Raw genomic sequence first — 26,992 nt, forward strand, 5'->3', positions numbered from 1 at the left:
AAATGAGATACTATTTGCAAAGCACTTAGCTTATGCCTGATTTATAGTCAGCTTTCAATGATAGTAGTAGTAGTAGTAACAGCAGCAACAGTAGTTCTTGTTAATGTCAGTATCAGGTAGCAGAGATCATCAGTGTATCCAGTCTGTCTGGTGCTTAGAATTACCCAAACAGGTATGAGTGGTTTCACGGAATCATATTACTGTCACAGAATACATTTTTTTCTTTTAAATCAGCATGTTGAAGATGAGTCAAAAGCAGTAAAGCCGGGAAAACAACATTTTTCTATACACTTCTTAAAGCATTATGTGATTTTACCTCAAAAGAATTTTTTGTTAACCCCATATACATAAAAATCAAGCAATATTATACTTTTCTTTCCCTAGGACTTTTCTAAAAGAATTGGAAAAATGCACTGAAAACCCTGAACTTCTGGCACGTTGCTTTCTCAAGAGAGTAAGTCTATGAGCCTAATAAATCAAAATAACCATGTGATTAAAGTCAGCCCTTTATTTTCTATGTAAATAGCAAGGGCAAATGGAAACACAAATGGCCTAAAAACTTGTATCTGCCTTTTGAATGCAAACTGGGAGATCTTTGCAGGACTTCACCCAGTGTGAATTGAGTTCACCCTGCTAGGTGGGAAGGACTGCAAGCCTGGTTTCCTGCAAAGCCCCCTGAAATGGAAGACTGGGCCCCTGATCCCTGAGGTAGATAATCCTCCTCTGAATGACTAAGCTAACTGTCGTCAACTAAAAAAGAGATGCACAAAGTAAGAGTGTGAGTTAAGTTCTATTTGGGGCAAAATGAGGACTGCAGTCCAGGAGGCAGCACCTCAGATAGCTCTGAGAAACCTCTCCAAAGTGGTAGTTGGGGAAGGTCAGTATAGAAGATTTTGGTGAAAGGAGAGTTCAGTGCCACTGGACACTTATTTTACAAAACGTTTTCTGCTAGTCATGAGGAGCTGATGTCACCATGAAGGGATTTAGTGATTTTCTAGATAAGAGGAGCTGCAAGGCTTGGGATCACAAGATAGGTTCCTGAAAACATATAACTATCTAAAGACATGTTCCACCAGTTTCCCTGGAGCACAGAGTGCTCGCTCTTCACAACAGCTGCAGTAGCACAGGATTCAGTCTCCACAGAGGGAGATGCCAAATGACCTTGGCAATTTGTGGTTGACATTGTCTTAGGACAAGAGTCACACAGCAGGTTTAAATTCTTCACTAAAGCTGTATTCAGTTCAGTTCAGTCACTCAGTCGTGTATGACTCTTTGCGACCCCATGAACCATAGCACACCAGGCCTCCCTGTCCATCACCAACTCCTGGAGTCTACTCAAACTCATGTCCATCGAGTCAGTGATGCCATCCAACCATCTCATCCTCTGTCGTCCCCCTCTCCTCCTGCCCTCAATCTTTCCCAGCATCAGGGTCTTTTCCAGTGAATCAGCCCTTCACATCAGGTAGCCAAAGTATTGGAGTTTCAGCTTCAGCATCAGACCTTCCAGTGAAAACCCAGGATTGATCTCCTCTAGGATGGACTGGTTGGATCTCCTTGCATTCCAAGGGACTCTCAAGAGTCTTCTCCAATACCATAGTTCAAAAGCACCAATTTTTCAGTGCTCAGCTTTCTTCACAGTCCAACTCTTACATCCATACATGGCCACTGGAAAAACCATAGCCTTGACTAGATGAACCTTTGTTGGCAAAGTAATGTTTCTGCTTTTTAATATGCTATCCAGGTTGGTCATAACTTTCCTTCCAAGGAGTAAGCATCTTTTAATTTCATGGCTGCAATCACCATCTGCAGTGATTTTGGAGCCCCCCAAAATAAAGTCCTACACTATTTCCACTGTTTCCCCATCTATTTCCCATGAAGTGATGGGACCAGATGCCATGATCTTAGTTTTCTGAATGTTGAGCTTTAAGCCAACTTTTTCACTCTCCTCTTTCACTTTCATCAAGAGGCTTTTTAGTTCCTCTTCACTTTCCGCCATAAGGGTGGTGTCATCTGCATATCTGAGGTTATTGATATTTCTCCCGGCAATCTTGATTCCAGCTTGTGCTTCTTCCAGACCAGAGTTTCTCCTGATGTACTCTGCATATAAGTTAAACAAGCAGGGTGACAATATACAGCTTTGACGTTCTCCTTTTCCTATTTGGAACCAGTGTGTTGTTCCATATCCAGTTCTAACTGTTGCTTCCTGACCTGCATACAGGTTTCTCAAGAGGCAGTTCAGGTGGTCTGGTATTCCTGTCTCTTTCAGAATTTTCCACAGTTCATTGTGATGCACACAGTCAAAGGCTTTGGCATAGTCAATAAAGCAGAGATAGATGTTTTTCTGGAACACTCTTGCTTTTTCTATGATCCAGCGGACATTGGCAATTTGATCTCTGGTTCCTCTGCCTTTTCTAAAACCAGCTTGAACATCTGTAAGTTCACGGCTCATGTATTGCTGAAGCTTAGCTTGGAGAATTTTGAGCATTACTTTACTAGCATGTGAGATAAGTGCAATTGTGTGGTAGTTAAAGCATTTTTTGGCATTGCCTTTCTTTGGGATTGGAATGAAAACTGACCTTTTCCAGTCCTGTGGCCACTGCTGAGTTTTCCAAATTTGCTGGCATATTGAGTGAAGCACTTTCACAGCATCATCTTTCAGGATTTGAAATAGCTCAACTGGAATTCCATCACATCCACTAGCTTTGTTTGTAGTGATTCTTTCTAAGGCCTACTTGACTTCACATTCCAGGATGTCTGGCTGTAAGTGAGTGATCACACCATCGTGATTATCTGGGTCGTGAAGCTCTTTTTTGTACAGTTCTTCTGTGTATTCTTGCCACCTCTTCTTAAAATCTTCTACTTCTGTTAGGTCCATACCATTTCTGTCCTTTATCGAACCCATCTTTGCATGAAATGTTCCCTTGGTATCTCTAGTTTTCTTGAAAAGAACTCCAGTCTTACCCATTCTATTGTTTTCCTCTATTTCTTTGCATTGATCGCTAATCAGTGATCAGCAATCAAAGTTGTATTAACACTCTCAAAAGAAGAACTGTGAAACTGAAACTCTCAGAAAATATTTCTTCTGTTTTATTTTCTACAACGTCAGGTACAGTGCAGTGCTCAGTTGTGTCTGAGTCTTTGCAACTCACAGACTGCCAGGCTCCTCTGTCCATGGAATTTTTTAGGAAAGAATACTGGGTCAGGTTGCCACTTCTTTCTCCAGGGGATCTTCCCCACCCAGGGACTGACCCGAGATCTCCTGTGTCTTCCGCATTGCAGGCAGATTCTTTACTGCTGAGCCACTGGGAAACCTGATCCAGATGCCCTCTACTTTCTAAGTCTTTGGCATATTCTTCTTTCTCTCCCAATCAACCCTTCTTTTCATTCTCTTGCTCTTTTTTTTTCTTAATGAGCCTTAGACAATAAATCAAACAAACATTTTTCAGCAGCTCAAAGTAGGAATAATAAGTCTAAGAGCAGTATTTGTGATAAACTGAAAGCAAGGAAATGAAAACTCCCCAGGTTTCAAGCTATTAGACACAGTGGAGAAATAGAGTCTTCAACCCTCAGAGCTTTAACCAACCTAGAAGACCCCTTCCATAGCCCTACCTGGGTTTTCCATCACAGCCTTATTATAGGTTTTTCATCCTGAACCAGAATTAAAGATACATTAAAAACTATTTTGGAGGAGATGATGAGATGGCAGAGGAGTAGGTGGACTCATATATCTGCGCTTGCATCAGGAATACATCTTCAGATGCAGAGGATCTCACAGAGCACCAGCTGAGAGCTGGCTGGAGTCCCTGACCACCAGAAGGGAATACATAGATTGACAAAAAATTTGGTAGGCTGAGGGAAGGAAGGGAAAAAACAGAGAGTGAGTAGGACTGGACCCGAACCCATGGGGTGGAGGAACTGAAACAGGGGTGAAATCCTCACATCAGAGGAATAGTTTAGGACAAAGGGGAGGCATTTGAGGCTGTTGGGGGATGAAGCAGCTGATCTGTGAAGGTCTGAATGGAGGGAGAACCACACAAACAACCTGTGCAGCAGCCCTATATACACCAGAAAGGGACACAGGTCTTCCAGTATGCGCAGTGGCTGGGTAGGGACTGGAGAGCAATCCCAGAACAAGGATTGCTATTGACTGTGGGAGACATCCTGAGGGCATGTGAGGGAGGAGACAGAGGAATGTCCTTGGAGAAAAGCTGGGCAGCCCTGGAGGCCGGGTGATACTGCTGAGTCAAGAGAAGGGAAGTAGCCTGCACTGTAGCCTCATCACTGTAGCCTCTCTCTCTCCCCACATATGATGCTAGCAGCTGATAGAGGAAGACCCCAGAGATGGTGGCCCTTTGAGTGCCTGCTGCACCAAGCACCATAGCAGGACCAGCCAAGGAAGCCCTTTGACCACCAGCTGCCAGAGGCTAGAAAAAAGGCTCTAATAGCACTTTATATTCTGCACCTGTGGCTGCTGGCTTCCCTATACATCTGGTGCATCCAGGTTCCTTGAGATCCAAGCAGCTGGGTCACCTCCACACCCAGTCCTCACTGGGGTAGAGTTGCCAGAGGCTAGGGGAAAAAAAAACCCTTAATAGTGTGAAAATATCATGTACCCACGGCCACCGGCTTCCCTGCACACCTGGCACCACCAGGTTCCCCACAATGCAACCAGCTGAGCCACCTCAATACCTGGTCCTCACTGGGGCAGAGTTGCCAGAAGCTAGAAAAAACCCTAATAGAGCCGTATCTCCTGCACCAGCTCCTCCGCATACCTGGTGCTTCCAGGGTCTCTGATCCAAGCAACCACGCCACCTCCACACCCAGTCCTCACTGGGGCAGACCCAAGTCCTCCAGGGCAGCCTCAGGAGCAAACTCCAGTGGATGACCCATATGCAGAGGTGGAGATAAAACCACAATTGAGCTCCAGGGGCAGAGTGGCTAAGGAAGAGGATTGAAAACCTTTCCACCAGCTGTACAAGCTACAGACTAAATCCACACTGTCAAGTAGGTAAACTCTGAGTCTTGTTGTTGTTTAGTTGATAAGTCATGTCCAATTATTTGTGACCCCATGGACTGTAGCCCACCAGGCTCCTCTGTCCATGGAATTTCCCAGGCAGGAATACTGAACGGGTAGCCATTTCTTCCTCCACGGGATCTTGTTGATCCAGGGACGAACCCATGTCTCCTGCATTGGCAGGCAGATTCCTTACCACTGAGTCACCAGGGAAGGCCTGTGAAATATATAAAAGGACAATGAGTGTTCACACAAAAGAAGAAGCCTTAGCTCTGGCCACTGTGGACATTGGAGGCAAGTACACACAGGAATAGAGCTAGATTAGAGTCTGTACTGTCCCTACAACAGATCCAGAGAACAGATGAGTTTTGGAAGAACTCCTAGGGAGGTGGAGGTGGAATTGCCACTCTATACATTTTCCTCCTTTCCTTTTCACCCTTTCACCTTTTCACCCTGTTTTTTTTTTTTTTCTTTTTCATATTATTTCATGTTCTTTTTTAAAATTATCCCTTAAATTTTTATTTTTCATAACCTACTTTTTCCATTTTTTAAAATGTCTTAATTTTAAATAAATTCATTTTTACGCTATTCTCGATTGCTCTCTTCTTTTTTTAAATCCTTTTTTTCCCTCTGTTTTCTCTCTTCTTTTCCCTTTGTAAGTGTGTGAGTTTCTTTGGGTGTTCTTGGCTATTGAGTGTTGGTTTCACCTTGGCTATTGTGGGGTTTTATCTTCTGTGTTATAAGGCCTGTGAAATCTTGGTGCCATAGTAAGGGATCAGGCCTGAACCCCTGAAGTGGGAGACCTGAGTACAGGACTTTGGACCACCAGAAAACTCCCAACCCCATGGGACATTAATTGACAAGAGCTCTCCCAAAGGCCTCCATCTCAACACTAAGACCAAGGCTCACCCAAAGGCCAGAAAGCTCTAGTACCAGACACCTCATGCCAAATCACTAGCAAAAAGAAACACAGCCATGCCCATTAGCAGAAACGCTACCCAAAGCTATACCAAGCCCATAAACACCCCAAAACACACTGCTGGACTCAGCAGTGCCCCTCAGAGAGACAAGATCCAGTTCTATCCACCAGAACACAGGCACAAGTCCTCCCAACAAGGAAATCTTTACACTGGTCCAACCTCATTCACAGGGGGCAGACTCCACAATTAAGAGGAACTATAATCCTCCAGCCTGCAGAAAGGAGAACCCAAACACAGAAAATTAAACAAAATGAAAATACAGAGAAAAATGCAGCAGATGAAGTAATATGGTAAAAACCCTTAAGCCCAAACAAATGAAGAGGAAGTAAGCAGTCTACTTGAAAAAGAATTCAGAGTAATGATAATAAAGATGATCCAAAATCTTTGAAACAAAATGGAGGCACAGATAAATAGACTGAAGGCATGGATAGAGAAGATATGAGAAATATTTAACCAGGACCTAGAGGAATTAAAGAATAGACAATCGGCAATAAACAACGCAATTCTGTAGCTGCTGCTAAGTTGCTTCAGTCGTGTCCAACTCTGTGCAATCCCATAGACGGCAGCCCACCAGACTCCGCCATCCCTGGGATTTTCCAGGCAAGAACACTGGAGTGGGTTGCCATTTCCTTCTCCAATGCATGCAAGTGAAAAGTGAAAGTGAAGTCACTCAGTCATGTTCGACTCTTAGACACCATGGACTCAGCCTACCAGGCTCCTCCATCCATGGGATTTTCCAGGCAAGAGTACTGGAGTGGGGTGCCATTGCCTTCTCCAAAAAACACAATAGCTGAGATTAAAAATACACTAGAAGGAAGCAATAGCAAACTATCTGAGGCAGAAAAACAGACAAGTGAACTGGGAGATAGACTAGTGGAAATAACTGAAGCAGAGCAGAATAAAGAAAAAATAATAAAAAGAAATAAGGACAGTCTCAGCAACCACTGTGACAACATTAAGTGTACCAACATTAGCATTATAGGGGCCCTAGAAGAAGACAACAAAAAGAAATGGTATGAGAAAATATTTGAGGAAATTATAGGTTGAGGGCAGGAGGAGAAGGGGCAACAGAAGATGAGATGGTTGGATGGCATCACCGACTCAATGGATATGAATTTGGGCAAACTCTGGGAGATAGTGAAGGATAGGGAATCCTGACATGCTACAAGCCCATGGGGTTGCAAAGAGCAGGACATGACTTAGCAACTGAAAAACAACAATAGTCAAGGACTTCCCTAACATGGGAAAGGAAATAGCTACCCAAATCCAGGAATCTCAGACAGTCCCACACAGGATAAACTCAAGGAAGAAAACACCAAGACACGTATTAATTAAACTAATGAAAATTAAACACAAAGAACAAATCTTAAAAGCAGCAAGGAAAACCAACAAATACCATACAAAGGGACTCCCATAAGGCTAACAGCTGATCTTTCAACAGAAACTCTGCAGGCCAAAAGGGAGTGGCAGGATATACTTAAAGTGATGAAACAGAAAAAACTTCAGCCAAGATTGTTCTATCCAGCGAAGATCTCACTCAGATTTGAAAGAGAAATCAGAAGTTTTACAGACAAGCAAAAGTTAAGAGAATTCAGCACCACAAAACCAGCTTTACAACAAATGCTAAAAGAACTCTAGACAGGAAACACAAGAGAAAGAAAAGGCCGACAAAAACAAATCCCAAAACAATAAAGTAAATGGTAATAGGATCATACATATCAATAATTACCTTAAATGTAAATGGACTAAATGCTCCAACCAAAAGACACAGATTGGCTGAATGGATACAAAAACAAGACCCCTATATATGCTGTCTGCAAGAAACTCACCTCAAACCTAGGGACATGCACAGGCTGAAAGTGAGGGACTGGAAAAAGATATTCTGTGCAAATGGAAATCAAAAGGAAGCAGGAAGAGCAATACTCACATCAGGTAAAATAGACTTTAAGACTGTTACAAGAGGCTAGGAAGGACACTACATCATGATCAAGGGACCAATCCAAGAAGATATAATAATTATAAATATATATGCATCTTACTACATAAGACAAATGCTAACCTTTAAAGAGGAAATTGACAGTAACACAATAATAGTGGGGAACATTACCCCACTCACACCAATGGACAGATCATCCAGACAGAAAATTAATAAGGAAACACAAGCTTTAAATGATACATTGGACCAGTTGGACCTAATTGATAGCTATAGGGCATTTCATCCAAACACAGAGATTTCACTTTTTCCCCAAGTGCACATGGAACTTTCTCCAGGATAGATCACAATTTGAGTCACAAATGAAGCCTTGGTAAATTAAAAAAAAAAAAAAAGAAATCATTTCAAGCATCTTTTCTGATCACAATGCTATAAGATTAGCTATCAACTACAGGGGAAAAAAACTGCAAAAAGCACAAACACATGAAGGCTAAGTAATATGCTTCTAAATAACCAACAGATCACTGAAGAAATAAAAAAGAAATAAAAATATACCTAGAAGTAAATGACAATGAAAACACAACAACTCAAAATCTATGGGATCCACTAAAAACAGTTCCAAGAAGTAAGCTTATAGCAGTACATGCCTACCTCAATAAATAAGAAAAGTATGGAATAAACAACCTAACTTTACACCTAAAGCAACTAGAAAAAGAACAAAAAAGCCCAAAGTTAGTAGAAAGAAAGAAATCATAAAGATCAAAGTGGAAATAAGTAAAAAAGAAATGAAGGAGACAGTGGCAAAGCTCAATAAAACTAAAAACTGGTTCTTTGAGAAGATAAAATTGACAAGCCATTAGCCAGACTCATCAAGAAAAAAAGGGAGAAGACCCAAATCAATCAAATTAGAAATGAAAAAGAAGTTAAACAGACAACACAGAAATATAAAGAATCATAAGAGGCTATTATGAGCAACTATATGCCAATAAAATGGAAAACCTTGAAGAAATGAGAAAATTCTTAGAAAAGTGTAACCTTCCAAAACTGAACCAGGAAGAAATAGAAAATATGAATAGACCAATCACAAGCATGGAAGTCGAAACTGCAGTCCAAAATCTTCCAACAAACAAAAGCTCAAGGCCAGATGTCTTCACAAGCAGATTCTACCAAAAGTTTAGAGAAGAGCTAACACCTATCCTGCTCAATCTTCCAGAAAATTGCAGAGGAAGGAAAACTCCCAAACTCATTCTACAAGGTCACCATCACCCAGATACCAAAACCAGACAAAGATGCCACAAAAAAGAAAATTACAGACCAATGTCACTGATGAACATGGATGTAAAATTTAACAAAATTCTACCAACCAAACAGAATCAAACAATACATTATTAAAAGGGTCATACATTATGATCAAGTGGGCTTTATCCCAGGGATGCAAGGATTCTTCAGTACATGCAAATCAATCAACGTGATACACCATATTAACAAAATGAAAGATAAAAATCATATAACCATCTCAATAGATACAGAGAAAGCTTTTGAAAAAATTCAATACCCATTTATGACCAAAAAAAAAAAAAAACTTTCCGGAAAATAGGCATAGAAGTAATATCAGTTCAGTTCAGTTCCGTTGCTCAGTCATGTCCGACTCTTTGTGACCCCTATGAACTGCAGCACACCAGGCCTCCCTGTCCATCACCAACTCCCAGAGTTTACCCAGACTCATATACCTCAACATAATAAAGGCCATATATGACAAACCCACAGCAAACATTATTCTCAATGATGAAAAACTGAAAGCATTTCCTCTAAGATCGGGAAAAAGACAAGGGTGCCCACTCTTGCCACTATTATTCAACATAGTTTGGAAGTCCTAGCTACAGCAGTCAAAGAAGAAAAGAAATAAAAAGAATCCAGATTGGAAAAAAAGAAGTAAAATTCTCACTGTTTGCAGATGACACGGTTCTCTACATAGAAAACGCTAACGATGCCACCAGAAAATTACTAGAGCTAATCAATGAATATAGCAAAGTTGGAGGATATAAAATTAACACACAGAAATTCCTTGCATTCTTATATACTAACAATGAAAAATCAAAAAGAGAAATTAAGGAAATAATCCCATTCACCACTGCAACAAAAAGAATAAAATACTTAGGAATAAACCTACCTAAAGAGAGAAAAGACCTGTATGCATTAAACTATAAGACACTGATGAAAGAAATAAAAGACAACACAAATGGATAGATATACTATGTTCCTGAACTGGAAGAATCAATATTGTGGAAATGACTATACTGCCCAAAGCAATCTTTTGGGTAGTATAAAATTGGGTCATGCAAAAAATTGCACTAGATTCAGTGCAATCCCTATCAAATTACCAATGGTATTTTTCGCAGAACTAGAACAAACAATTTCACAATTTGTAAGAAAACACAAGAGACCCTGAATAGCCAAGGCAATCTTGAGAAAGAATGGCACTGGAGGAATCAACCTGCCTGACTTCAGACGACACCACAAAGCTACAGTCATCAAGGCAGTATGGTACTAGCACAAAAACAGGAAGTGTAGACCAATGGAACATAATAGAAAGCCCAGAGATAAATCCATGCACCTATGGGCACTTAATTTTTTTTACAAAGGAGGCAAGAATATACAATGGAGAAAAGACAGTCTCATCAGTAAGTGGTTCTGGGGAAACTGGACAGCTGTGTGTTAAAGAATGAAATCAGAATGCTCCCTAACACCATACACAAAAATAAACTCAAAGTGGATTAAAGACCTAGGTATAAGACCAGAATAAAAGGTTTAGAGTTAAACATGTTTAGAGGTAAACATAGGCAGAATATTCTGACTTAAATCACAGTAAGATCCTCCATGACCCACCTCCTAGAGTAATGAAAATAAAAACAAAAATAAACAAGTGGGACCTATTTAAAAAATTTTGCACAGCAAAGGAAACTATAAACTAAGTGAAAAGATAATCCTCAGAATGGGAGAAAATAATAGCAAATGAAACAACTGACATCCAGAAAAATAGACAACACAATCAAAAGTGGGCAGAAGACCTGAACAAATATTTTCCAAAGAAGACATACCAATGGCTAAAAAAAACATGAAAAGATGCTCAACCTTGCTCATTATTAGAGAAATGCAAATCAAAACTATAATGAAGTATCACCTCACACTTGTCAGAATGGCCATCATCAAAAAAATCTACAAACACTAAATGCTTGAGAGGGTGTGGGGAAAAGGGAAACTTCTTGCATTCTTAGTGGGAATACAAACTGATCCAGCCACTTTGAGAACAGTGTGGAGATTCCTTTAAAAACTAGTAATGAAACTACCATATGACCCAGCAATCCCACTACTGGGCATATACCCTGAGGAAACCATAATTTAAAAAGACACATGTTCCCCAATGTTCATTGCAGCACTATTTATGATAGCTAAGACATGGAAGCAAACTAGATGTCCATTGACAGATGAATGGATAAAGAAATTTTGGTACATATACACAATGGAATATTACTCAGCCTTAAAAAAGGAATGCATTTGACACAGTTCTAATAAGGTAGATGGACCTAGAGCCTATTATACAGAGTGAAGTAAGTCAGAAAGAGAAAGACAAATATCACATGTTAACGCATATATGTGGAATCTAGAGAGATGGTACTGATGAACATATCTGCAGGGAAGCAATAGAGACACAGACATAGAGAACAGACTTGTGGACTCAGGTGGGAAAGGAGAGGTTGGGATGAACTAAGAGTAGCACTGAAACATATATATTATCATATGCAACATTAGATAGCCAGTGCAAATTTGCCATATGACTCAGGGAGCTCAAACCTGGTGCTCTGTGACAACCTAGATGGGTGGGATGGGGTGAGATGTGGGAGGGAGGTTCAAGAGGCAGGGGACATAAGTATATCTATGCCTGATTCATGATATATGGCAAAAACCAATATGATATTATAAAGCAATTATCCTCCCATTAAAAATAAATAAAATTTAAAAACTATTTTGTATTCAATCTAATTAATTTCCTTTCTGAATTACTTTTATAACACTGCTATAGTGTTTTATACCATTTTACAACTTTACACTCATCAAACTACTAATATGAAATCTAGTTTCAGATTTTAGTATTATTTCATAATTGCTTATATCATTATTGCAAAGATTTATTGAAATTATTGAATGAGAAAAGGACCAAATTCCTGTGGGAAACAAATGGATATTATCAAATAAAAATTGTCCAAATTTTAGGAAATGGTTGGGAAATTGTTAACTGAACATCTTTTCTTAGAAGAATTTCTCTTCTAAAGTTTTACAAAGCTTTTCATATCCAGACCACAAACCTGCATATAATTCTATATGATTTATGATACTGGAGACAAAATACTGATAGTAAATTCTTATCAAGTACAAAGCTATTACTCTGGGACAAATGAAGTAATTAAAAACTACAATTACTTAATGTTTGAGAATCCTTGAGGGAATTATCACTGCTGTGAAAAGACCTGTATTTGTTAGTCAAAAAGGCAGGCGAATCACCTACTATTTACTACAGCAGTTTAACTTTTCTCATAATACTTGAGACCTCCACTAATCATGGATGTAAGCTTTGAAATATTGCTCTAGTCAAGTGTTTTAATCAGATTGGATAGGCTGTAGTATCCAGGAAGATTTTGCCCCAGAGACCAAGCTCTATTTAGGACAGCGTTTACTTTGAGTTTTATTTGCTCTGAGATCTCATGTGGTACAAATGAAAAAGCACTGGGGTGGGACTCGTAAAACTTATGTTAGTTGCTCAATTGTGTCCAACTCTTTGCAACCCCATGGACTGTATCCCTCCAGGCTCCTCTGTCCATGGGATTTTCCAGGCAAGAATACTGGAGTGGTTTGCCATTTCCTTCTTCAGGGGATCCTCCTGACCCAGGGATCAAACCCAGGTCTCCCACATTGCAGGTGGATTCTTTACTGCCTGAGCCACCAGGGAAGTCACTTGGAAAACTTAACTTCTCATCTAAGTTGAGCCACTTGCTATCAGCATGACCTCAACTTTCCTCCTCCTTGCAACAAGCTTGGTAATACGAATATGTAAGTTGCCATGGAAATGAAATCAAATACTGCACACAGAATGGCTCTACAAAGTCAAAAGTACTTTAACAATAGCTACCATTTGTTGAGTACTCTGAATGTATTGGGCATTTGTTGAGAGGGTTCTATACACCTCATTTAATCTCACAGCACTCATAGGAGTTGACTGCAGTTTTGAGCCCACCTAACAGATGAGAAACTGAAGTGAAGGAAGGTTAAGTAATTGACCTCAGACCAAATAACCAAATACCTTTGTTTGTAACTAACAAAGCCAAGAACTGAACCTGAGCAACAGTCTTCCCAATTCCTAAGCAATAGCATCTCCCTGTATGAATATGAGTTTTGGGGTAGCAATTTTTTAGCCTCCTGATTTATTCTATAAGGAAGTAAGGGGATCAGGCACTTTTTTATGCTGCTTTTTAGTGCCCATGTTTTCTCTAAAAAATTTTGGACTGAAGAGCAAATTTAGGTCAGCAGTGTGTTTCAGTGCTGGAAGGCATGTAATGTTCTGTGATGCTCAAAGTACAGTCACAGAAGCAAGAAGTGAAGGCTTCGGGAGCACAGGTATCAGCTCAGCATCCACCAAGAGAACACAGAAATCAACAAGGAAGTGGTCACAAGGTCATCTCTGCTGGAGCAGTCCAGGCTCTGTGGCAAGCACAGCTGCTGTGGACTGGGTTCTCCTGATGGAGAGGGTGAAGCTGGCAAACTGACTGCAGGCTTGGGTATTCTCTCTACCTGGGATATTGGCAAATGTGTGCCCACCTCTCATGGCCTTTGATACAATGAGAATATAGTTCACACAGCACTTGTAATCCCTCTTGATCTCTAGCTATGAGATAGTGGTGTAGCTTTTCATGTCTTGGAAGTCTTGTGCTGCAGGTTGAGGGTGATGTCTGAGGCAGGGATTGCCCAGACCACTTAGTTTGTGTTCAAACTTCCACTGCCATATTTCCCTCTGGGATGTTTCTATCTTTTAGTTATTTCTTAGGTTTATTTGCAGGGTTGGCATCATGATGACTGTAAAGTTGGTGCTAGTGGTAAAGAACACGCTTGCCAATGCAGAAGACATAGAAGATGGGTTCAATCCCTGGGTCAGGAAGATCCCCTGGAGTAGGGCATGGCAACCTACTCCAGTATTCTTTCCTGGAGAATAACATGGGGGACAGAGGAGCCTGGTGGGCTATAGTCCATAGGATTGCAAGGAGTTGGACATGACAGAAGTGACTTAGCACGCACGCATGGGGAGAGAGAAAGGAGGGGCCATCAGCCAAAAACACATTTTTGTCCATTTTATTACTCACTGCAAAACCATTTGGTTTTGCATCTGGGTATCCCAGATGAAGAGAAGAGGAGAAAGGATAAAGAGAAAATCCAACTCCTGTTCATGAATTTAGTTATTTATTGGCCGGAGTCCTAGAGCTTCTCTCACAGTACTCCATTCATATTTGTGTTGTTTATAACCCTCTGTTTACCTCCTTGTCACACACTCACTCCAACATAAGGTTATTTGTTGTGCATCCCCGGTTCCTTACACAATGAAAATACTCAGGCCTATTGAGTGAATGAATAAACTGTATCAATATATCCTTTTATTGAAAAATGTTAACTAGTTAACTTGTTCTAACTTTTTCTCACCCAGAAAGAAGATCTTCAAATATATTTAAAATACCATAAGAACCTGCCCCGAGCCAGGGCAATCTGGCAAGAATGTCAAGACTGCACCTACTTTGGGGTAACACTGCATTTCTAAAGTCTCCCACAAACTCTTTTCCCAGGACAATGTTCATAGGCATCAAATTTTTAAAGAAATCTAAAAGTATGAACTAGGAAGAGGAATTTGGCATTGGGATTTATGTTTATTAAAGTCTTTCCTATTTTGAAATTACACACTGGGAGTTTCAATGCTGCCCTGAGTCTCTATGGGACAACCTGTAAGGAACAGCAGTAGCCTGGTGAGAAAATGGAGTGCTCTTCTAGGATAGGTTTTTTTTTTTTTTTAATTTGTTTATTTATTTTTATTTTTTCCATTTATTTTTATTCATTGGAGGCTAATTACTTTACAACATTGTAGTGGTTTTTTGCCATACATTGACATAAATCAGCCATGGATTTATTTACATGTGTTCCCCATCCTGACGCCCCCTCCTGCCTCCCTCTCCATCCCATCCCTCTGGGTCTTCCCAGTACACCAGCCCTGAGTGCCTGTCTCATGCATCCAACCTGGGCTGGTGATCTGTTTCACCCTTGATAGTATAGTTGTTTAAGTGCTGTTCTCTCTGAACATTCCACCCTCGCCTTCTCCCACAGAGTCTAAAAGTCTGTTCTGTACATCTGTGTCTCTTTTTTCTGTTTTGCATATAGGGTTATTGTTACCATCTTTTTAAATTCCATATATATGCATTAGTATACTCTATTGGTCTTTATCTTTCTGGCTTACTTCACTCTGTATAATGGACTCCAGTTTCATCCATCTCATTAGAACTGATTCAAATTAATTATTTTTAATGGCTGAGTAATATTCCATAGTGTATATGTACCATAGCTTCCTTATAGGATAGGTTTTTTTTTTGTTGTTGTTTGTTTGTTTTAGATAGGTTTTAAAAATGGAATTAAGTCACACTAGGAGGATCCCTGGAATGGTGTCAATAAACCTATCATGTACCCTTAAATAGATTCCCACACCCCAAGCCCCAACCTGAAGACAGGCTGCCTCCTTCCCAGAAGGCTGCCCCATTGTCTCCCTCATTATGGACTTACTTTCTAAAAGAAATAAATAGGCATATATGTATACCTATAATGGACTGACTTCACTGTATAGCAGAAACTAATATAACATTGTAAAGCAATTATACTCCAATAAAAAATCCTAAAACAAACAAACAAAATTCATTTCAATGTATAACAAAAACTACTGTAATGATGTAAAGTAATTAGCCTCCAACTAATAAAAATAAATGGAAAAAAAATAAAAAAAATAAAAAATAAAAAAAATAAAGTGAATTCTTGAGAAAACAAAACAACATAAAAGAACAAGCAAGAAAAAAAAAGAAATAAACAGCCTGGCATCCCTACTTGCCTTTAAAAACACTAGCCCAGCCTGCCCCTTTCCTCTGTCGTATTTAAATGCTCCTGCTTCTGTTCTCTCTCTGTGTGTGTTATTTTGTTTCATGCTATTTCTGTTTGGCTTTTCAAGATATGCCAGCGTCAACTGGGTCACAATCTCCCTCTTTTTACGTGTCTGAGAGAACCAAGTCAGAGACTTGTAAAGTACCAGATGCTGTTGAAGGTAAGTTGATGAGACAGTACTTCCTATGCTGGGAGAATATATGTAGGTGTGATGGTGCACTTTACCTTACACACATAGAATTCTAACTTCAACTTCCAAGGGTAAAGCTAGGTCTGTATTTCAGGCTTTTTCTGTCCCCAGGTCTAAATCAGCTTCCTCAATGAGGAGTAAGACCAAAGAATCATAGGGACATGGAAGCCTAGCTAGTCCAATGTGTAGCCAGCAGAGATCTCTAAGGAGAGCCCAACTTATTGTAGCAGGGGTCCTGGGGAGGAAAGCGGGAGAGGACAAGGCCACCACATGCTGGCAGCTTAGAGTGGGGAGGCAGGCTGGCCACTACTCTTGGTAAAATGTTTACAGGTAAGATACCATCTGCTCCATTTTACAGCTGGGACAGGGAGCTTCAGGATAGAGTTGTGATATTGCCTGAAGTTACTGTTAATATGTTACATGTATTTAAACAGAGGGGAGAAGGCAACACTGGATTCTTCTCTCCTTCAGCAGCATCTACCTCTGCTTTTAGACTGAGGCTTTTTCTCAAGAGCAGCATAACAGGAAGAATTTTGTTCTGCGGAACCCTAGTGGTTCTTTCTTGCTCTGAGACCAGCACACCTGCAGGAGGACACTCCTAGGACCCCTCCTCCACACACACACACACACACACACACACACACACACACACACACTCACACAGAGGTCAGGAGCTCTGTCAAGGCTGCTCTGCCACATGTAAGCTGGGGGAAAAGCCTGGGCCACTCTTCCAAGGTCTGTTTTTAATTAACCTTTATAAGCAGGTCTTGCCCAGTGGCTACTCTGTTAATTTGAAAGCAAGCTGTTTACTGAGTACCTTCCCACGTGTATTTCTTACTTAATCCCCACAGTCATATGTGCCGAAAGGCTCTGGATTGTGAAGAAACAGAGGCTCAGGGCAGTTAAGCTATCACCAGTGTTCTGCCCTCAGGACAAGTTTCCCTCAGCTTGGCATCAGTAGGCCCAGCCTCAGCTACACCGACTCTGCTGCCACCAGTGTAGGGGACCTCTCAGGCCTTGGTTTCCTTGTCTGTAAAGTGAGGACACTCACCCTCCCACATAGGTTCAGTGAGGAGCCAGTGAGTGACATAGTCGCAGTCAGGAGCTAGCTCAGGGCTGACCCCCCAGGAAGCTTCCATCACGTAATCTGCAGCTGTTGTTTCATACCCGGAGTCATCACACCACCTGGGAGTGAGGAAGGTGACCCTCTGATGCCCTCCATGAGTGGCATCTATGAGCATGCTTGATAAAGCATTCACTTAGGGCCTTGTGCTCCTCTGACAGCCCCATCTTTACTGTCATCCTAACTTTAGAAGTCCTACCTACTGCTGGGCTCAGTGAGGAGGGAGCAGGACCTATGTAGGGGTCTTCACCTCCTGGGCCTGGTGCACCCAATACTGAAGAGCTCAAGCTTTCCCATAGAAGCGATGTTGATGCAATAGCTAAGTCTGTACCTTCCATGGAGGATTGTAGGACATAGTGATTAGAAACACTGACTCAGGAATTAGACATCCTGGGTGTGGTCTGGCTCTGATGCTTCCAGGCTAAGGTGAAACCAGGCAAATTGCTTAACCGCTCTGTACCTCAGGTCCCTCACCTATAGAATGAAGGTAGTAATTGTAGCCAGGCTACGGTGAAACCAGGCAAATTGCTTAACCGCTCTGTACCTCAGGTCCCTCACCTATAGAATGAAGGTAGTAACTGTACTTTCCTAGTATGCTTTTTGGGAACATTAAGTGAAGTAATGCATGTTAAAAATACTTAGAAGGTTTGTTAGCTTCATTTCACTGAGGAAACAAGAGACAAGATCACTATAAAATATTCCTTGGGAGTCTGTGCAAAAACCATGGGAGGCTACTCAAGACAGACCAGGTTATGCCATAGCTAAGCTTCTTCCTGCCTGGAAGAACAAGTGTAAACCATTGGCATGCCCGTGAAGACAGGAAGAACTTTGGGGTGTTCTCTACCCTGAGGGACCGAGCTCATGCTTCAGTGCCTGCCTGCTGAGTCGCTTCAGTCATGTCTGACTCTTTGAGTGTAGCCCGCCAGGCTCCTCTGTCCATGGAATTCTTAAGACAAGAATACTGGAGTGGGTTACCATGCCTCCTCCAGGGGATCTTCCCAACCCAGGGATTGAACCCACGTCGGGAGTATTCTTTACCACTAGTGTCACCTGGGAAGCTCCACTGCAGTGCTTACCATCAGCTTATTTGGGAGAGCATGGATATTGGACCAACTGCCTCATGCCTTAGGAAGGATCATGGGATCCTGGTGTGGGAAAGCTTTCTACGTATAAAACAAAAAGGAAAAGGAATGATAGATTATACCATGAAAAACAGACACATGAAAAAATGGGGAAAATATTGTATTAGCGATATGTGACAAATGGTCACATGTTTAATAATAAGCCTGTAGAAATTAACAATAAAAAACAAAAAACAAGTATCTGTGAAATGCTTAATACCTTTTTCTGAGATGTTATGAAATTAAAAGTCATGACAGAGTACATAATGTACGTAATGTCTATGTCATAGCAAGCTGATTAGATAATACTAATACATTATTTATCAGCACACATTAGGCATGTGTGTTCAGTCATGTCCGACTCTGCGAACACATGGACTGTAGCCAGCCAGGCTCCTCTGTCCATGGAATTTTCCAGACAAGGATACTGGAGTGGGTTGCCATTTCCTTCTCCAGGGAATCTTACTGACCCAGGAATTAAACCCACATCTCTTATACTTCCTGCATTGGCAGGCAGATTCTTTACCAGCTGAGCCACCAGGGAAGCCCAGCATACATTAAAGATAGATGCATTAAGGAACAATAGAACTCACTTTCATTGAGCTCATGATTTTTTGTTTGTTTGTTTTCGCTATTACTTAATTTTTTAAATTGAAATATAATCATTTTACAATGTTTCATTTCTGCTGTACGATGAAGTGAATCCACTATACCTACATATATGTCCCCTCCCTCTTGGACCTTCCTCCACCCCCACCCCACCCCCATCCCACCCATCTAGGTCATCACAGAGCCCTGAGTTGAACCTCCTGTGCTTTATGGCAGGTTCCCACTAGCTATCTATTTTACACGTGGTAGTGTACATATGTCAAGGAACAAAACTGGGTCATTTATAGAGATGTGGATGGACCTAGAGTCTCTACAGAGTGAAGAAAGTCAGAAAGAAAAAAACAAATATTGTATATTAACACATATGCGAAATCTAGAAGATTAGTAGAGATGAGCTCATTATTTCTGTCAAACAGGGTAAGTGATGTATGGAAACTATCAAATTTAATGTAGAGAATTTTCCTTGCTTGGATTTTGTTTTAATAAAATATGGTTTGCAAAATGGTACATTATTTGTTACAGTAAGTTTAGCTTATTACAAGAAAGATGATCTAGAATATGTGGTCATGCTGGTTTCCTATGTAATCCAACTCATGTCATAAATAGACCACCGTGTAAAAAAAAATTAATAGGTGAAGAGTATAAACTTTTACTTAGGAGATGAATATGGAATTGAGAAAGTAGCATTGACATACATACACTATCCTGTGTGAAACAGATAGCTAGTGGGAAGCTGCTATATATTAATTACACAGGGAGCCCAGACTGGCACTCTGTGACCACCTGGAGGGGTGGGATCAGGGGGAGGGGAGGGAGGGGATGGAGGGCTAATATACTATACTATAATATATGGCCACAGAGCACCAGTCTGGGCTACCTGTGTTTTTAATATATAGCAACTTCCCTCTAGCTATCTGTTTTACCCAGGATAATGTCAATGCTACTTTCTCAGTTCCTTATTCATTTCATAAGTAAAAGTTTGTACACTTTACCAATTATATATATATATATATACACACACACATATATAATGATATTATTGTATTTAATTAATTATATAGTTAAATATATATAATTATGGCTAATTCACATTGTACAGCAGAAACAGTTTTCCTCCAATTAAAAAATAAATGAAAGGATGAATAAGGTCTGAAATTCTAATGTAAAACATAGTGACTATAGTTGATAAGACTGTATTGTATAATTGAAATGTGACAAGAGTGTAGGATTTAAATGTTCATACTGAAAAAAGAAATGAAATGATAGGTGTGTTATTCAACTAGGCAGGGGAATCCTTTCACAGTATATACATGTATCAAATCACTACAAGACACGCTGTATCCTGGAGAAGGAAATGGCAACCCACTTCCGTATTCTTGCCTGGAGAGTCCCATGGACAGAGGAGCCTGGTGGGCTACAGTCCATAGCATCACAAAGAGTCAGACACAACTAAAGCAACTTAGGACATAAATTCCTGGCTAAGGATGTTTTCGGCTTCCTTAATTTTAGTCATTCAAAGCATCTTACCACCTTAGCTTCTCTGTTGGCTGTGAGTTGCTTCCTCCCTCTGACAGTCACAAAGCACTAGCCTGAAGTGTTTTTTTTTTTTTCCTTCCTTTTCAGAGTTTGTTATTTCTAGCTCCTTCATGTCGTGAAAAGTCCCTGTCTTATTCATGGTTAAGTGATGGACATTGTTACTCTCAAAATTTTCATTAAAACTGTGTATAAATCTCTTAAAAAAAAAGACACACTATAAATACCTAACAATTTCATATGTCAATTATGCCTCAATAAAGCTGAAATTAAAAGCAAAATGAATAATAGAAAAATGAATAAAGGAACTAGGCAGCTTACAAAAGAATAAAAGCTAATAACAAACATTTTTTTTTTTTGAGAGTTCTACCTCACTAGTTATTTGAGAAATTCAAATTCAAAACAGCAGTTTGTTGGGATTGGTCTGTTGATTTGGCTGGCAAAACCTTTGATTAAATAGTAATACTCCAAGTAGGCTAGGGGATGGTGAAAAAAATGTTCATATATGGCTGATGGGGACATAATCCTTCTCTAAAGAACTTGGAAACATGTATCACAACTCTTAACATTAACAATTCAACTTCTAGGTATTTATCCTTAAGAAAAGTGTATAAAGATTGTTATTATTGTAGTAAAAAATTATTTAACATAAATATTTAACAGTAGAGGGGAATTAATCAATTATGATTTAGCTATAGCATGCAATCCTTTCTGCTTGTGCTCAGTCGCTCAATCGTGTCTGACTCTTTGTGACTCCAAGAACTGTAGCCTACCAGGCTCCTCTGTCCATGAAAATGCCAGGCAGGATTACTGGAACAGGTTGCCATTTCCTACTCCAGGGGATCTTCCCAACCAGGGGTCAAACCTGAGTCTCTTGCATTGGCAGGTGGGTTCTTTACCACTAGGCGCCACCTGAGAAGCCCATAGTACGCAATACTCTGCCACAATTTAAAAACATGTTTAAAAAAAAAAATATTGTTGTGGGGAAATGTTCATAATAAGTTGCTGGAAAAAAGCAGGCTACAAAATAGTGTGTCCAATGTGATTCTATGTTTGTAGAAAGAACTTTGTGCTGAATATTCTATTTACTTTTTCCCTCATACTTGTGACAAACAGACAAATTTATATACATCCTCAGTTTAGCATTGGCTGGAGATTGTTTGCACAACAGATTAAGTTGGCGTTTGACTTTTTGATTTTCAATAAGGCTTTTGGGTTAATGCAGGGGCTGCTGGATTTTGAGTCTCCTGAGGATTTGGAGATGGACCCAAGTGATCTAGAAGGAGGTTCGGCTAAGGTACTGGAAATTAAATATTATTTTATTTACTAACTGCTAATGAAGTGAATGTTAGTCACTCAGTCGTGTCTGTTTGTGACCCCCATGGACTATAACCTTCCAGGCTCCTCTGTCCATAGAATTCTCCAGGCAAGAATACTGGAGTGGGTTGCATTCCCTCCCCCAGCGCCTCTTCCCGAACTGGGGAGCGAACCCTGGTCTCCCACAATGTAGGCAGATTCTGTATGGTCTGAGCTACCAGGGAAGTTAATGGTGTTTGTCTTTACATGGAAGGACTTACGGTGATTTTGTATTCTTAGTGTATGACTTTTATTGTGTAAATTTTCTAAAATAATATTCATCCCGTAATTCATAGTCAGGAAAAAACAAAAAAAAAAAAAACTAAAGACAATTTTAAAGTGGGGATTTGTAACAGCAAAAGTGGTAATATACTTTCTTCCTTCCACATAAAAAAGTTTCACAGGAATACAAAAGTAAGTGAAAGTGTGAAATGCACATGTAAAAGCCTAGAAGTAAATACAATAAAATTCCATGTACTGGCTATTGTAAATAGCATTGTAATAAGCACTGGGGTGCAGTGTCCTTTTCAATTATGGTTTTTTTTAATGGTATATGCCCAGTAGTGGGATTGTTGGGTCATATGGTAGTTTTATTCCTAATTTTTTAAGGAATCTCCGTACTGTTCTCCATAGTGAGATGTTCTGTGCTCCATGTATCAATTTGGATTCCTGCCAAGATGGGTGGGCTGGGGTGTGAGGGAGGTTCAACAGGGAGGGGACATATGTATACCTATGGCTGATTCATGTTGATGTATGGCAGAAACCATCACAATACTGAAAAGTAATTATCCTCCAATTAAAAATAAAATTAAAAAAAATAAAATCCTACAGTTGTTTTCCTGCATGGTAGGATTATGAATGATTTATATTTACTTCTTTGTACTCCTTAGTAAATCTGTATACATTATGCCTTATTCCCTTCCAAATGTGTATGTGTGTGTGTGAATTCTAAGACAACCAAGTTTCTCTTGGAAGAAGTGATGGTCACACCACTATGAGAAGAAACTTGTGGCATGCAAGTGTTTTTTTGTGTTTGGTTTTTTTTTCCCTAGTATAAAATTCTGATATAAAAAGAAAAACATGAGGCATGTGTCTCAAGGACTGGTCGTTTCCATGCCCTCCCTGGTCAAAAGGTGTTGTGGGGATGGCTTAAGACTAAAAGAAGCTCAAGGGATAGGTAATACTTTCATAGCTTGGAGCAAGTGGAGCTAGCCTGGGTTACAGGGGTTTAATAATGTAGGTAAGAATGTAAAGAGGTTTAATAACGTTTGTAAGAGTCCTACATCACACAAAACTTGCCCCCCATCATGCTTGTGGGAGGAGGGTTAGTGGGAAGGAGAGAGACTGGGAGCCATTGAGTCTCTGAAAGTAAGTTGAGTTTCAAGTGTTTAGTAAAGAGGGAGGTGCCTGATGTAAGGACTTTTAATCCTTTGTTAATGACGTGGTAAACTCAGGTGAGAGTCTGTTGTTTTTCACCAGGACCTGGAGCGTATTTACCATGAGTAAGAAAGTAAGAATCCATGGCATATTGTTCAGTGGAGGCAGCATGCTCCACTCCATTCATCAGCCCTGTCATTCATCTCTCTGGTTCAAAGAGGCTAATCTTCAGTGTTTAAGCAGAGATTAAAAAAACACACAAGCTTTTGCTTATGTCTTACAGGAGAGTACAAGAAGAAGAGGGCTTTATGTGGGGAGCAGCAAAGAGCTCTCTAGTCTTTGTTGTGGAAACTGTTGTGCTTTTTAAAAGTGTACAAAACCAAAGTCTTTCTGTTTGTATTTACCAGAAAACAGATAAATATACTATCTAGGTAGCAGGGGAATAAAATACAGAAATCCTAAGTGAAAGACTTTCAAACTGAAACAACCATCCCTAATATGTCCTAAGTGTCACAATAGTAATCATTGGAATATTTGTTGGTCTCTTAAATTAGCTTTTCCCCCTTAATTCTGGGTCTTCATGCTGTTTGGGGGGTATAGATCACATTGGCTTACCTCTTTGGCATCTTTAATGGTGACACAATATGGGGAGATTCAGTGTGGCAAATGCCGCCATTGTGGTGTTTACATGTAAAATCATTAGTAAACCTCCACATGGCAGCCTATTCTTTGCTTGTATAGTTTACAGATATCCTCCTCTGAAATGGTTTTAAGTATGATTTTATCCGTAGGAAAAGACTGTCACATTAAATATGGGAATATGATACTCAACCTGTACTTTTCAATAGGCCCTGAGGGGTAGGGGAGTAAAAGGGAGAGCAGCCTTTTTACAGGGCTGCAGTTTTCATGCTTTACAAAAGCTCAGGATATCTCTTAAATATCCAGAATATGGTGTCCATGATTTTATGAACTTCATTCTTCATTAGTAGAAATGCAGAAAATGTAGTCAGGGATTTTGCTTGTGTATGTGTGTGTGTCTATGATACACTTAAACCAACAAATATCTTTAGCCACCTTTGGGAGCAAGGAAACAGGTTGATATACCTATCTTCTCAGTCACTTCCTGTTGGCTGGATCCACAGCTCTTTATCTCTGTCCTGTTTTCTTTCTTCACTTGGTAGATGGTTTACCTTTTGATTTCCAATAAGGCATTTGGTTTCCACAGAATGCGCCAAAGAGGACCAAGGATTCAGCCTTCTTAGCCGACCTACAACAGGCTTTGGCCGTGATGGAGGATTTGATCAAGTCCTGTGAGTTGGCCATGGACCTGGCAGCAGTCACTGGATATCCGGTATGTTCTGTAGCAAGTGTTGGGACATTTTAACCAAAGGCAGACACAGTCCTACAAAGGTAGGAAGTACTGTGGCAAAGTTAGAGAACTGATCTGTGGGGAAGGAATTTGACTCTGGGCAAAGTGATCTAAATTGGTCAGCACACGTGTGCCATGGGATTCCAAGCAGCACCTCTGCATTTTTAGGAATCTTGGGTTGTGGTTCTTGGGGTCCCGAATGTTGAAACTGACCCACATTCTGGAAAAAGCAGGAACTCAGGGATCAGAGCATATTGGGCAGGAGAAAGTGCTAAAGGAGTTATTTATTTTCTCACTCATGGCACCATTAAAATATCAAGAGATTTTCCTTCTTTAGCTTTATTTTCTCTGTGAAAATTACTTTGAAAATGGATCCTGAGTGAATGTCTAACCCCATTTTACATCACAGATCCAAGAAGAGGTCCAATGAGCATATATTGTATATTCCTTAATCCATGTGCTTAAAGAAAAATACCAAAAGAGGGAGTGCTGGGGACTGGGTCATTGCAACTCTGGCATTAGAGTTAATCCCAAGCAGGCCTGACCCAGGCATTCCAGGCAAACTATCCTCTAAGACTGTATGATCTCACTGGGGCTGGGACATAATTAATATACAGCTGGCTTTTGCTGTGAAGTACTCTAGATTTTGACTCAGATGTATTTGCTGTCATTGTCATAACAAATTACCACAAGCTTGGCAGCCTAGAATAGCACAAATTTATTATCTTATCTCACCAGGCTAAAATCAAGGTGTCTGCCTTCCTTTCTGGAGGTTTTTGGAGAGGATATTTCACTTCCTTTTCCAGTTTAAAAGGGCCGCCCACATTCCCCCACTCATGGTATCTTTCTCCATCTTTAATACCAACAACAGTGGGTTGAGTTCTTCTCACTTCACATCACTCAGACTATCTCTTCTATTTCTCTTCCCTACTGGAGTATAATTGTTTCACAATGTGTGTTAGTTTCTGCTGTATAGCAAAATGAAATTAGCTATATGTATACATGTTGTTATTTAGTTGCTAAGTCAAGTCTGACTCTTTTGCAACCTCATGGACTGTAGCCCACCAGGCTCCTCTGTTAATGGGATTTCCCAGGTAAGAATACTGGAGTGGGTTGCCATTTCCTTTTCCATGGGATCTTCTTGACCCAGGGATCGAACTGGTGTGTCCTGCTTGGCAGAATTCTTTACCACTGAACCACCTAGGAAGCCCATACATATACATATACCCCCCTTTGTGGTGTTTCCTTCCTTTTTAGGTGACCACAGGGCATTGAGTAGAGTTCCCTGAGCTATACAGTAGGTTCTCATTAGTTGTCTATTTTATACATAGTATCAGCAGTGTATATGTGTCAATCACAAACTCCCAATTCCTCCCACGCCCCCCTTTCCCCTTGCTGTCCATACATTTATTCTCTATTTCTGTGTCTCTGTCTGCTTTGCAAATAAGATCATCTATACTTCTTCCACTTTACAAGGACTCTCGTGATTACATTGGGCCTAACCGGTTAATCCATGATAACCTCCATATCTCAAATTCAGCCAATTAACAATCTTAATTCATTTGTCATGTAACTTAACATATTCTCAGTCTCCAGGGATTAAAAGGACACAGGCATCTTTGGGAGGCTATTATTCTGCCTCTCACATGGGAATCAAGCATTCAAAGAATTATATTTCAGATACTTTCCTTCTCTTTTCTTCCTTTTCATTTTTACCTGAATTTAAAATTCTATTTATTGAGGTCTGGATAGAGGAAATGACCCTTTTATTTCTTTCCTTGTCAGAAATCAAACCAAGCAAATTAATTAGGGCCAAAAAATTCCTGTAATTTTTTATTTCCCTCCCTCCTGGATTTTCTCTGGCTAGCATCTCAGAAACAGCTATACTGGGTTTGCTGAGATCTGGGCAACAATGCTGTTACTGTCCCCTGGGACTCCAAAACACTCTATACTTACTACTGATGCATGATTTAAGAGGGTATTCATGAACCATGCAGCATGGGGCAGAGAGGATTGTTTTCTTGATAACTGTTTCCTTCTTCGGCTAAGGAAAGTCAAGAAAGCAACTTGTTTAATCGTTCGGAACATCTTTCTGTTCTTTTTGTCTTTGAACACATGTCAGCTAACCGTATTACATATCCATTTTCCTGAA

At 40.2% G+C, this 26,992-nt stretch overlaps 1 protein-coding gene across 5 annotated transcripts in view; it reads left to right on the forward strand.

Annotated features, from left to right (window-relative positions):
• MCF2L2 (MCF.2 cell line derived transforming sequence-like 2) overlaps positions 1-26,992 on the forward strand; it is a 269,424-nt gene that overhangs the window by 195,140 nt on the left and 47,292 nt on the right. For 4 of the 5 annotated variants that reach the window (XM_070466335.1, XM_020879915.2, XM_020879919.2 and 1 more), the window contains 5 exons: positions 385-454; positions 14,676-14,768; positions 16,230-16,322; positions 21,964-22,035; positions 24,697-24,822. In XM_070466335.1, coding sequence (XP_070322436.1) covers positions 385-454; positions 14,676-14,768; positions 16,230-16,322; positions 21,964-22,035; positions 24,697-24,822 — 454 coding nt within the window. The remainder of the gene's footprint in view (positions 1-384; positions 455-14,675; positions 14,769-16,229; positions 16,323-21,963; positions 22,036-24,696; positions 24,823-26,992) is intronic. The other variant, XM_070466334.1, reaches the window with a different exon arrangement.

Source organism: Odocoileus virginianus, chromosome 4, assembly GCF_023699985.2.
Source record: "Odocoileus virginianus isolate 20LAN1187 ecotype Illinois chromosome 4, Ovbor_1.2, whole genome shotgun sequence".
In the NCBI taxonomy this organism is placed as follows: domain Eukaryota; kingdom Metazoa; phylum Chordata; class Mammalia; order Artiodactyla; family Cervidae; genus Odocoileus; species Odocoileus virginianus.